Here is a 14277-nt window from a genome sequence, read left to right on the forward strand (position 1 = left end):
TTTGGCATTGTCATGTTGGAAAATGCAAGGTCTTCCCTGAAAGAGACGTCATCTGGATGGGAGCATATGTTGCTCTAGAACCTGGATATACCTTTCAGCATTGATGGTGTCTTTCCAGATGTGTAAGCTGCCCATGCCACACACACTAATGTAACCCCATACCATCAGAGATGCAGGCTTCTGAACTGAGCACTGATAACAACTTGGGTCGTCCTTCTCCTCTTTAGTCCGAATGACACGGCATCCCTGATTTCCATAAAGAACTTCAAATTTTGATTCGTCTGACCACAGAACAGTTTTTCACTTTGCCACAGTCCATTTTAAATGAGCCTTGGCCCAGAGAAGATGTCTGCGCTTCTGGATTTTGTGATTTCCAATACAGGAGCATGCCTGTATGTGATGCAGTGCCGTCTAAGGGCCCTAAGATCATGGGCACCCAGTATGGTTTTCCGGCCTTGACCCTTACGCACAGAGATTCTTCCAGATTCTCTGAATCTTTTGATGATATTATGCACTATAGATGATATGTTCAAACTCTTTGCAATTTTACACTGTCGAACTCCTTTCTGATATTGCTCCACTATTTGTCAGCGCAGAATTAGGGGGATTGGTGATCCTCTTCCCATCTTTACTTCTGAGAGCCGCTGCCACTCCAAGATGCTCTTTTTATACCCAGTCATGTTAATGAGCTATTGCCAGTTGACCTAATGAGTTGCAATTTGGTCCTCCAGCTGTTCCTTTTTTGTACCTTTAACTTTTCCAGCCTCTTATTGCCCCGTCCCAACTTTTTTGAGATGTGTTGCTGTCATGAAATTTCAAATGAGCCAATATTTGGCATGAAATTTCAAAATGTCTCACTTTCGACATTTGATATATTGTCTATGTTCTATTGTGAATACAATATCAGTTTTTGAGATTTGTAAATTATTGCATTCCATTTTTATTTACAATTTGTACTTTGTCCCAACTTTTTTTGGAATCGGGGTTGTACACCCATTCCTGCATTTCAGGCCTGCAACACATTCCCAAAAAAAAAAAAAAGGCACAGGGCCAATTTAGGGCTAGTGATGAGGTAAAACAATTGAATAATGATGTGATTTGAAACAGGTGATGTCAACAGGTGATTGTAATCATAATTTCGTACAAAAACAGTATTCAGGAAAGGTGTAGTCTTTGAGGAGCAAAGATGGGGCAAGGATCTGCATTTTCAACAAATGCATGAGAAGAATATTAAAGTGTTTAAAAACAATGATCCTCAAAGAAAGTGATTTGGAGATTTCACCCTCTAGGGTGCATAATATCATGAAAGGATTCTAGGAATCTGGAGGAATATCAGTAGGTAAAGGGCAAGAGCACAAGCCTAAGCTGAACACCTGTGATCTTTGAGCCCTCAGACGGCACTGCATCAAGAACCGTCATTCATCTATAGCTGATATAACCACATGAGCTTGGGATTACTTTGGCAAAGCTTTGCCAAGCACTACAATACAGAGTTACATCCACATTTGATATGTTGTCTATGTTCTATTGTGAATACAATATCAGTTTTTGAGATTTGTAAATTATTGCATTCCGTTTTTATTTACAATTTGTACTTTGTCCCAACTTTTTTTGGAATCAGGGTTGTATTACACGCCTTGCTTTTGGAGTGATCTTTATTGGCTGACCACTCCTGGGGAGGATAACAATGGTCTTGAATTTCCTCCATTTGTACACAGTCTGTCTGACTGTGAATTGGTGGAGTCCAAACTCTTTAGAGATGGTTTTGTAACCTTTTCCAGCCTGATGAGCATCAACAACACTTTTTTTCTGAGGTCCTCAGAAATCTCCTTTGTTTATGCCATGATACACTTCCACAAATGTGTTGTGAAGATCAGACTTTGATAGATCCCTGTTCTTTAAATCAAACAGGGTGCTCACTTACACCTGATTGTCATCCCATTGATTGCAAACACCTGACTCTAATTTCACCTTCAAATTAACTGCTAATCCTAGAGGTTCACATACTTTTGCCACTCACAGATACGTAATATTGGATCATTTTCCTCAATAAATAAATGGCCAAGTATAATATTTTTGTCTCATTTGTTTAACTGGGTTCTCTTTATCTACTTTTAGGCCTTGTGTGAAAATCTGATGATGTTTTCGGTCATATTTATGTAGAAATATAGAAAATTTTAAAGGGTTCACAAACTTTCAAGCACCACTGTATGTGTGAGGATTCTTTCCTCATTGCTATGTGGGGGGCTTTATCATTATTTGGAACTCTGGGTCTACACGCGTGCGCACACGCACGCACGCGCACACACACACACACACACACACACACACACACACACACACACACACACACACATTTTGTGGTCAGACAGCACCATATGTATATCTTTTATGGACTTCTGTCTAATCTCTCCTAAATGTGTGGTCACACATCACTGCTTGGTCCCAGTGCCCTTTTTAACTGTTTCCTTAGGCGTAAATGTTTCTACACTGATACATGCCTGTACAGATAGAGATAGAGAATTTTAGAGGAATAGTGTTTTTAAAAGTCCTAAAACATGTACTGGGTGAATATAACATTCTTTGTAGAATATCAGAAGTGAATATAACATTCTTTGTAGCCTTAGTTATAGATTTCTTCTTTACTTTTCTGCTTTCCTGTCCCTCTGAGCAGAGAGGGTTATGGGTTAAGTGTGTTTGTCTAGCAAACCCCTCCCATTATTTAGTCTTAACCTTGAAGGGAGATGGCTTGTGTATGTGTGTGAGAACTCCTCACTGAAGCATGGTGATGTTCATTGCAGTCACACACCTGTGCACTTTGTTGTCCTTACTTTCCTAAGAGTGCTGTCAGAAGGGGATGTGGGTGGTTTATCATCAAAGCCCTTTTTACAAGGAGTATAAACTTTCAGTTACAGCCTCCGTGCCCCTATCACAATGATATACATCAGCCCTCCACCGCCAACATTTATAAACCTAATTTAAGTGCACTTAAACCAGGAGGAATGTGCAGAGAGGCATTTTACTCAAACCTTTAACTTCTGATCCAGTCCAAAAAATATGAATTTACAATGCACATGCTAAGTATTGATCGTGTTTCTGGAGGCCATGCTGTTTTTTGTTTAAAAATGAACCCTTAATGGACCACTTTAGCTTTAGTGTTGTACATTAATACTGAATAAAGTGGTATTAATTTTAAATCATAGGATTAAGTTAACGTTGAGGTCATGCATTGGATGGAAATGTAGCTTACACACTACATGAACCTTTTTGACAAAGTAGTATTTAATTGAGTCTGAGGTCATTGCTTAGAAGCACTTATTTGGATGTGCATGTTATGTTATATAGACAGTGTTGAAATTACTTATATGTACACTATTGTTAGGATTGTGGTAAGATTTGTTTAAAGGGGACATATTATGAAAAACTCACTTTTTCAGGGCATGTACACATGCATTTGGGTATCTGGAATGCCTACCAACCCACAAACTCTGAAGTAAGACAACTCAGTCAGTTTCTTTTTGCCTGCATATTTCAGAAAACATGTGCTTAAACAAGCCTTTCAGATTTGTCTCCCCTTTCTATGTCACAAGGAGAGCTCATTAGAAGTATGCCACCCCCATTTGAGTATCTTCATTCATGGTGATGTTGCAAATGAATATTCATGAGGAACACTGCAAAAAAAAAAAAAAGACAACTGAATTTGAGGAGAAAATTACTTAGGTAATACTAGTGAAATTATCTTGCTGCATGGACAGATATTTTTACTTTGATAAGACATCTTAGAATAAGTTGGTTGTAATCTAGAACTAGGTTTAATAATTTCAGAATTAGTGTCTTGTATTCTTCTAATAGGAAATGCTAGATCGTTTCAACTATTTTCAAGATATTTTTACTTGCTAAGATTTCATTTTTTGCAGTGAAAGTGATCCCTGATTGGCTGGTGGAAGAGAGGGTGGGGTGAGCAGTGGCTTATTATCACATAAAGGAACAGGCTCAAATCGGCCATTTTGAACAGGACTGTTAAGACGGTGAGAATGGAGCTGTGGTGCTTTATCCTTGTGGTATTTTGATCAAAGCATGTCACAGACATTTCATTAAGACCTTAGAGAACTGTGTCAACTTGTGGGAAAGGTTTATAACGTGTCCCCTTTAAGGGCATGACTTCACAAGGCTAATAAAGACCAAGATAGTTGATAATTTTAGTTTGAATATAATACAGTTATAAAATAATACAATAGCTAGTTCGAAGTGAAATGATCAAATCAGGGAAATACTTTGTCATAAAAAGTGAGGTAATTGAGTTTTTGTGTTTGAGTGTGTTTTGGTCTGCTGCACTGCTTGACTTCTTTTGTGACTCAGGACCGCCATATTCACCAACCATTAGCATCATTGAAAGTATCTGAGTCTGTGTGTGTTTGTCCTTGTGTGTGTCAGTGTGTGTTTGTCTGTTTGCACATGTGTATATGCATATGTGTCTGTTTAATTTAGAGTACAAGACCGGACTCAGCTCAAGTGGGAAGTGTGTTTATCGCTTCCCATCAAGACGCACTTCTCTTGCCAGGATCACTATCTCTGTTTTACATCTTTTAAATAAGTTGAACTTAATCAAACTTTTGTGAAGCTGATCTAAACTCTGGCTGTTTCCTGTCCAAGTGGACCAGACTTCAGTGTAGGCTGTTTTGAATCACTGTTTGCTGACTATTTCATGTCATATTGACTACATAGAGGATTGTGCAGCGTTGATTACACTTTTTTTTTCTTTTTAAAGTTAAGCTGAATAGAAATAGTCAAAGGTTACTTGAGGTTACACCAAAGTTAAGTTATTGTTGGTTGGACCTTGCTTTGTGGTTGGTGGTATGGTTTGAAGTAGGTGTATTCTAGAAAACCTTGGACCTCATAGATTTCTTAGAACAGCTCATTCCAGGCAGCAGTTATATTGGGTGTTTTTAGTTTTTTGTTCTATTTTCATGTCAGTAGTTGGACAACGATGAGTGAAACCAGGGCTACATGAATGGTCTGGAAGGCACAACTGTTAGTAGTTTCTGTAGACTCATTCTTCATAACTATAAGGGGTTTCACACCATAGTTCACAGTGGCACTGACTTCTCAAGGGCCCTAAGTGGAAGGGGTATGGGCTAAAAAAGTTCATATTTTCAAGAGATCATTAGAGGACAAACAGTATAGGGCTCTAACATATATGAAAAAAAGAAGGCTTCTCCTTTGTCGGCAGTTTGTAATAGTCAGACGTGAAGCTGTACAGGGAAAGTCTTGAGGACTTGTGGTTTCTCAGTAACATGACAAGCTGCATTTTTTACTGACATCAAGAGAGGCTGGTAAGGCACTGACTAGGTATGGCTACTTTAATGTAAGTGATAACAGAAACTAACTTGCTTCACAGGCATCCCACAACATTAAATGTACTGTAACTATACACTAATGAAAGGTAAAATTTCTTCTTTAATTATTAAAAAGTTGTAATCATTGGTAAATTGCTGTGGTATAGGAGAAAATAAAACAGTTCAGGATGTGCTCTTAATTAAGGTTTCTTAATTTTCTCATTTCATTCGTGTAATGAAAAAGCATTGTACTTGATAAAAACATCTTCTGTTAATGATTTGTAAAGTATTTATTCAATACCCATGAATGTCCACAGTCAGTACCATTCAAATTAGGATGACAGTGACGACGATGATGTTTTTTTTTGTTTGTTTTTTTAACTAGAAGGGCACATAGTAGAGTGCATACCTCCAACAAGCCACATATTATCAAAATCAAATCACTTGAACCAAGAATAATACTAAAGCTGCACACCAAATTTCATCAAAATCCACAAAAAAGTGTGCACTACTTTTTGAGTTACATTGGGAGCAGACAAAAAAAAAAATCCTGAATATATATCCTGGATATATATGTGGATCCTGGAGCCAGTACACATCCAGATTTGCATCAAAATCTAATCAATTGTTCCATGGACCATGGCCCACCTTTCCTTAAGATTTCATCAAAATCTGTTCACTACTTTTTGAGTTACATTGGGAAGAGTAAAGCAAATAAACAAATGGAGGCGAAAACATAACCTCTAGCAAAGTTGGCAGAGGTAAAAAGTCTCCCCAAAACCCAACATATTTGACATTTAAGTGCAAAAAAAATTGTAGTTGTTTGTGTTAATTGTGTGATGATAATGAAAAAAAAATCATATAAACTTTTTCAATAGAGGAGACAAAAATAAATTTTTACAATTCATTTTTTCATACAATTATTCTACCTTTCCAAGGCTTTGCCCATTTTAGAATTTCTGGCAGTAGCTAGTTTGAATTTTGTCTTACTTTGTACAAAGGAGGCTACGGAATAGTAATGAACAAAGGGAAAAGTATCCAAATATATGCAGAAATTTGTAATTTATTTGCTCATGGGTTTTAAGATAACATAAACATAAAATGTCACCTATATATTTAATGTCCTATGAGATAATGTTTATAAGCAAGAACAAATCTTTGTTAGTTGCAAAATTATAAATCTTCTAAATAAGTCACGTCTAAATAAGTTCAGGTTTCAGTATTTAATCCAGCTCTCTCTTCTTATCTCTTTCTTACATACCAGTAATACCTTCCTACAGCTAGCAAATATGTGTCCAATAGAATCTCTATTTATTTATAATCCAAATATAAATTTTTCATGAAGCAGACAACAGCATATATTGATTTTGACAGTTGTGTTCTATATCTGTCGGTAGTGGGTTACTGTAGCTGTTCACTTGGTAAATATGTTGGCAATTATGACAAATTTGAAGTGTGCACATGGTTTTCAAAAGAGATCTTGTAGAAATTTTAGAGGGGAAGCTCTTGAATTTTGTAGAAGTAATTCATTATAAAAATATGAAAACATGAGATTAGGCAGAACTCATTTTTCTGCAAACAATTACATCAGTGTTTAATAGAACGGACACGTGGAATGTGATAAAGTGCCGGTCATATGTTTGTGTTGAAAGTATTCGTAATTGATTCAGCAGAGATTTAGATGCATTTACATATCATTCATCTCTGATTAATTGAGACAACATGTTAAGCAGTGCACCTTTGTGCTTGATTTAGATACAGCCAGGTCATGATTGGGCCTCTGGTTATATCAAGCCCTAGACACGTGTATCTGGGATAGATTGAGCGTGTTGGCGATGAGGTCCTACTAGCTGAGCAGACAAGAATCCACCAAGTGTACGATAAACCACTGCACGGGCAAAACTATAAATCACTCACACTGTGGAAAAATAGAGAGACATAGATAAAGAAAGAACAGAGAGATCATCCTGTCTTCTCGTCTTCCTCATAAGTCTTAAAGAAATACATAAATCAGCAAGCTCAGAACCCATCATCCAAACCTATAAAAAACATTGTATTAAAAAGAAAAAAAATAGAATTTGAGTGTGGTTCCAATTTGTCCCTCCCCGTGCATTTGAGTGTTTTATATTTTGCAACACTTCACTGGCCAGGCTTCGGCTTTACTCTGTGAAGTTTGATTAAAGTGGTGAGCGAGGATGAAACAATGGCAGCACATCTGGTGGAGCGGAGCGCAGTATGGAGAGCTACGCTCCACTTGGCACGCATAACCTCATTAATAGATATACAAATCACACTCTTGCAGGCTGTTTGAAATATGTGGTGTGTGCCGTGTGTGTGTGTGTGTGTGTAAGAGAGAAAGATGGAGAAAGCTGAGAGATGAGGTGGCCAAAGATGTATGTTATCTTTTTGGCATATATATATATATATATATATATATATATATATATATATATATATATATATATATACTGTATATTAGTACCGTGCAAAAGTCTTAGGCACATGTAAAGAAATGCTGTAGACCAAAAATGGCTTAAAAATAATGAAATGAAATGTTTCAACATAAAAAAAAATACTATAAACAGCAGTAAGCCATCATAAATGAAACAAAGTCAATATTTGGTGTGAGATGACCCTTTGTTGAAAAAAAAAAGTAGTCTCAGATACAATGAGTGCAGTTTTATAAGGAAATGAGCTGGAGGTTTCACTGAGCATCTTGCAGAATCAGGCACATTTTTTCTGGACACTTTGACTGTCATACTTGCTTCTTAATTTTGCACCAAAACCCAGTAGCCTTCATTATGTTTTCGCTTTTAATCTGAAAAGTAGTCTCTTATGTAATATGCTGCTCAGATACAAACTTTTTTTTTTTCTGTAACATTTAATTTTGTGCTGGAAAATGAACATTTGGAACTCTAAAATGTTTTTGTACTGACTCGATAATGTAGAAGTCATAAAATAGAAATCTATAACAAAATTTGTGTGGAAAAAATTTTGGGGGGGGCTTAAGACTTTTGCACAGTACTGTGACAAACACTGCCTGTTCATTCTCTCCCTGTGTCTCTTGTCATCTTAAGGTCATTTGTCATTCAGCAAATTCCCAGCAGTAACCTTTTCATGGTGGTGGTGGACAATAAGTGTCACTGCAGAGATTTTGGACCCATCACTATGGACCCCATTGAAATTATGTATATCCTTTAAGAAATGAAAGTAGACAGGAGGAAGCCTGAAAACGCTTCATACACATGGGTAAAAATGATCAACTATTGATTAAATTTTCATATGTCATATGTCAAAATGATTTGGTATGATACATCAAGTCATATCTTGTTTTTTTGCTATCTGAAAGGACTGGTGAAGCCTGCTGAGGTCTATTAGGAAACCCTGCACACCTGCTCATTCATGCAGTTATCCAGTCAGCCAATCATGTGGCAGCAGTGCAGTGCATAAAATCCTGCAGAAATAGGTCAAGAGCTTCAGCTCATGTTCACATCAAACATCCGAATGAAAAATAAATAAATAAATAAATAAATAAATAAATGTCATCTCAGTGACTTTGGCATGGTAGTTATATCAGATGGGCTGATTTGAGTACTTCAGAAACTTCTGATTTCTGCTTTGTTGATGGTTAGAGGAGAATAGCCAGACTTGTTCAAGCTGACATGAAGCCTACATTAACTCAAATAACTACTCTATACAACCATGGTGAGCTGAAAAGCATCTCGGCACGTACAACACATCAAACCTTGAGGTGGATGAGCTACAGTAGCAGTAGACCACATCAGGTTCCACTCCTGTCAGTTGGAACAGGAATGTGAAGCTATCATGAGCATAGACTCACCTAAACTGGACAACTAAAGACTGGAAAACATTGCCTTATCTTTTTCAAATTCTTCAACTGTCACATAATTGGATAATTGCACAAATGAGCAGATTATTATTATTATTATTATTATTATTATTATTATTATTATTACAGGGTGTCTCAAATTTAACTTTATTGACCATTTCTTTGTAAACATACACAGTTCTGTCTCGCCCACTCGCTATGAACTCATGTTAACACATCTGGTGTTATGCCAAGTTATTGCTCTTCAAATGTGTTCCTGCAAATAAGCTTTGTGCTGTAGCCATGAGAATTATTTCAATATGTTCTTCTTTTGTCAATTCTTAAAGGCTGTCTTATATGCTCACTGGATATGAGCAATTGCTTGCTCTGATTAGCTACTCTACGACCAGACTATCAGCTCATAGGAATAGAGAAAAATAAAACGGCAGAGCATGTTGCTGAACACCAACCGAGGACGAAACTCTACTCAAAAACAAAACTCCAAAAATTGTTGTCAAGTATTTAAAAGAAACAGAAATAACTAAATGAATATAGTTTGTTTTTTTCCCCGAATATCCCCTTGTTCCACACTCCAGCCCAGTTGGTGGCGGTAATGCACCTTTAAGTTGGTTTGCCAACTGCCAAAAAACCCTGAAGAACCCCCCCCCCCAAAGTAGAAAAAAAAAAGCAACAGAATATGGAATAAAAGTATTTGTTGGTAAGACTGTATCTTTTTTATCTTTCAAGAATTATTATTATAGCATTTTTCACAAATTGCTGCTGTCATTTTGCTGGTTTGTTTACATTCTAAGCGGAAATGATTTTATTGGATATTTTGTATAAAGTTTTTATTTATTGAATTTGCAAAAAAAAAAAATTATCTGTTTCTTAAAATCTAGTGAATGTGGATAGAATAAAACAGTCATTCCACTCAATCTCGTCATACATGGCTTATAGCCAGTTCGGCACTTCGTGCCTCGTCGGCTATCAGCTCATGTACGGCTCGATTTCATGGAATAACTAATATATAATATAATATCTCATCTCATTATCTCTAGCCGCTTTATCCTGTTCTACAGGGTCGCAGGCAAGCTGGAGCCTATCCCAGCTGACTACAGGCGAAAGGCGGGGTACACCCTGGACAAGTCGCCAGGTCATCACAGGGCTGACACATAGACACAGACAACCATTCACACTCACATTCACACCTACGGTCAATTTAGAGTCACCAGTTAACCTAACCTACATGTCTTTGGACTGTGGGGGAAACCGGAGCACCCGGAGGAAACCCACGCGGACACGGGGAGAACATGCAAACTCCACACAGAAAGGCCCTCGCCGGCCACGGGGCTCGAACCCGGACCTTCTTGCTGTGAGGTGACAGCGCTAACCACTACACCACCGTGCTGCCCATAATATAATATAATATAATATAATATAATATAATATAATATAATATAATATAATATAATATAATATAATATAATATAAAAGCAGATTCATCTGTCTTTGTTCCTCTATAAATGTCTTCGGTGCTAGGTCTGGTTTATTTGCTAGAATTTATTTTTCTTCAGTTGACCCAGGAATTTGGGGTGGTGGTGCAAATATGAGCATGTTAGGAAAAACTTGTGAATTTTTCATTTGTAATTTTAATTTCTTGAAGAGAGTTTATTTGGCCTCGTTTAAATGGAGATAAAAAAGACTAAGAGATGTTTGTGCTGAAATTAATAGGTTTCCACAGTGAATATGTTGAGGTTTTTCAGTACAATGCACTCTCTCTTGAGCAAAACAGATGGTGTGTTTCACAATGACCCAGAATGAAATGATGATCAACACCAGACGTTCGCTCTCAGTAAAAATGCTCATATGGGTCCAGTGTGTTTCTGAAGCATAAAATCTGACAACATCATTTCCTATTGCTGCTCTGTGTCAGCTCTGGAGATGTCTGTCTGAGTGTATCATAGGAAGATGCTGCAAATGATAAATAGGCAAGTTTAACTCAAGCAGATTTGAGTACAGTTAAATTACTTAGCATTGTCTAACTTGGCAAACAAGTTGTCACCTTCTGTTAGAGCTGGATTCTTTAAAAAAATCATATTGCTGACATCCAGTTTGGTGGAATGTATTTTTATATTTATTTCTATGAAATGCCTGTTACATGTGTGCTTTCCTTAACCCCACTGCACATAATGAATCACTGAAATGTGAACGCTTGAAATTGCAGAAGGACAGAAGACGTCCAGACACATGTCATCCCTTCCATCCTGAGGTAACAGAAATAGCCTTTTAAAATACTTTTATAGGAACTCTGTCAATTAGAAGTAGATACAAAACATTCAAGTCAAAAAATATATAATATTACTGTCCGTGTGTTACTGTCAGGTTACTGTCCGTGTGGAATCTTTTGCTTTGTCAGTGTGCATTTCCACTGGGTTCTCTGGTTTCCTCTACAAGACAAGCAGGTGTATTAGCGACACAAAACTGCCTGTAGGGGTGTGTGTGTGCGCGCGTTCGCGTAGCGCCTTATTTACCATAAAGGGTGTATTCCTATCAGTGTTCCCAGGATAGACACCAGATCCAGTCTGAACAGGATACAACATACGGAAGATTAATGAATGAATGATTGAATGAATGAATGAATGAACCTAGTATATCTACATTTAAATAATTGCAAAACAATTAAAAAGCTTATAAGCTCAATAATACATTCTGTTCATAATTATACCATTATACACTCACCATCCACTTCAACAGGAACTCATATCCACCTGCTCACTTATGGAGTTTTCCAATCAGCCAATCATGTGGCAGCAGTACAGTGCATACAGTCATGCAGATACAGGTCAAGAGCTTCAGTTAATGTTCACATCAAACATCAGCATGGGGAAAATGTGTGATATCTGTGACTTTAACCATGGCATGGTTGTTTGAGCTGGTTTGACTACTGTATTTAGAAACTACTGATCTCCTGGGATTCTCACACACATCAGTCTCTAGGATTTAGAATGGGGGGGAAGAAAAAAAACTGAGTGAGCAACTGTTCTGTGGGTGGAAATGCCTTATTGATAAGAGAGGTCAGAGGAAACTGGCCAAATTGGTTCATGTTCATCTCGTCTTCTTCCGCTTTATCCGGGACCGGGTCACGGAGGCAGCAGTCTAAGCATGGAAGCCCAAACTTCCCTTTCCCCAGACACCTCGGCCAGCTCCTCGGGAAGAACACCGAGGCGTTCCCAGGCCAGCTGAGAGACATAGTCCCTCCAGCGTGTCCTGGGTCTTCCCCGGGGCCTCCTCCCGGGGGGACATGCCTGGAACACCTCCCCAGGGAGGCGTCCAGGAGGCATCCGAAAAAGATGCCCGAGCCACCTCAGCTGATTCCTCTCGATGTGGAGGAGCAGCGGCTCTACTCCGAGCTCCTCCCGAGTGACTGTGCTTCTCACCCTATCTCTAAGGGAGCGCCCAGCCACCCTGCAAAGGAAACTCATTTTGGCTGCTTGTATCCGCGATCTTGTTCTTTCGGTCATTACCCAAAGCTCATGACCATAGGTGAGAGTCGGAACATAGATCGACCGGTAAATTGAGAGCTTCGCCTTTTGGCTCAGCTCCTTCTTCACCACGACGGACCAGTAAAGCGACCGCATCACTGCGGAGGCTGCACCGATCCGCCTGTCGATCTCACGCGCCATCCTTCCCTCACTCGTGAACAAGATCCCGAGATACTTAAACTCCTCCACTTGAGGTAGGACTTCTCCACCAACCTGGAGAGGGCAAGCCACCCTTTTCCGGTCAAGAACCATGACCTCGGACTTGGTTCATGCTGACAGGAAGGATATAGTAACTCATATAATCACTCTTTACAACCATGGTGAGCAGAAAAGCATCTCAGCATGCACAAAACATTGAACCTTGGGGTTAGTGAGCTACAACACCAGAAGAATACATCAGGTTCCACTCCTGTCAGCGAAGAACAAGAATCTCAGGCTATGAGGCTCTTGATTATGTATCTGCATGACTTTATGCATTGTTCTGCTGTCACATGATTGGCTGATTAGTGTACACTTTGATGTAATCTGTCTTGTTTTGTTTTGTCTGTAGGAAAACTCGATGGAATGTGGCCTGGCATTAAACTTGACTCCGTCTGTAATGGTAACATTCTTTGCTTTGTTAGTTGCACTATTTCCCAGGTGACGAGAGTTACTCAGCCCCTAAAACCATGGATCAGCTTGGCCAGCCACAGGCTGATTTGGCATGCAAAAGCGATGATATAAACAACCCCTGACACTTAGCAAAATAAGTAAACATCAAAAAAGAATGGTGCAGCCTTGTGGGGATTTTTTTCTTTTTCCTTTTTTTCCCTTTTGAATTTGTGGGCATTTTTCATGAACATTCATAAATACTGAAATAAATATTATGATGATCATATTTAAACTGGAGTATTGCTGGTGTGCTTGTTAAACCATTAATTCCAGGAAGATTAATTTATTGAAGAAAAATCAATCATTAAATGAAATATTAACTAATGTTGAATATTATACATCAATATACTGTATTTAAACAAGAAAAAGTTCAATTTAGAATTTTCAAGTGTTACCCATACAACTGTGATCATGGACTATAAAGTCTACAAATGTCAGTGGTTCTGTATGAGCTTTGCCTTATAATGAGAGAAATTAGTCCTGTTTGTGTACTTTTTAAATGATCCTTAAAAATATAGTGAAGTGTTCCGGTTGTCAATTAAATGCTTTTGTGTGTAAGTAAGTAAGTAAATCAGTAAGAAACATTTGATCAAATACCAGGGCTTTCGTTCACACTGCAGGAGAAGAACATGTTCACAGCCTCCATGCACATCTGCACTCCATTAGGATGGTGCGAGACAGACAGACGTGACCTAAGTAGAGTGAGCAGTGTTCTTATTCTGCACTACACAAGGAATTAGTGTCTGTGTGCTTATGTGAGGAGCAAAAATGAGGAATCCCATTTCATAGAAAAATTGGACCATTCCACAGCCCATTGCTAATGAACAATATCACCCTTAACCGTATTTTCCTGTCTCTCCAAAGTTATTGACATTTTGAATAATGAAGTGGTAGGAATTTTACATCCAGAAAGCATCAA

General features: G+C 38.2%; 1 protein-coding gene across 1 annotated transcript in view; it reads left to right on the top strand.

Moving 5' to 3' along the window:
• The window catches only part of cacna2d3a (calcium channel, voltage-dependent, alpha 2/delta subunit 3a), a 1043750-nt gene extending 1030307 nt beyond the window's left edge, over window positions 1-13443 (top strand). The window contains exons 36-38 of the mRNA XM_060931674.1: window positions 8414-8526; window positions 11352-11434; window positions 13258-13443. Of these exons, the coding sequence (XP_060787657.1) occupies window positions 8414-8526; window positions 11352-11434; window positions 13258-13350 (289 nt within the window). The 3' untranslated portion in view covers window positions 13351-13443. The remainder of the gene's footprint in view (window positions 1-8413; window positions 8527-11351; window positions 11435-13257) is intronic.
• Window positions 13444-14277: the final 834 nt, after the last annotated feature.

The sequence above is a fragment of the Neoarius graeffei genome, chromosome 10 (assembly GCF_027579695.1).
Source record: "Neoarius graeffei isolate fNeoGra1 chromosome 10, fNeoGra1.pri, whole genome shotgun sequence".
Taxonomy (NCBI): Eukaryota; Metazoa; Chordata; class Actinopteri; order Siluriformes; family Ariidae; genus Neoarius; species Neoarius graeffei.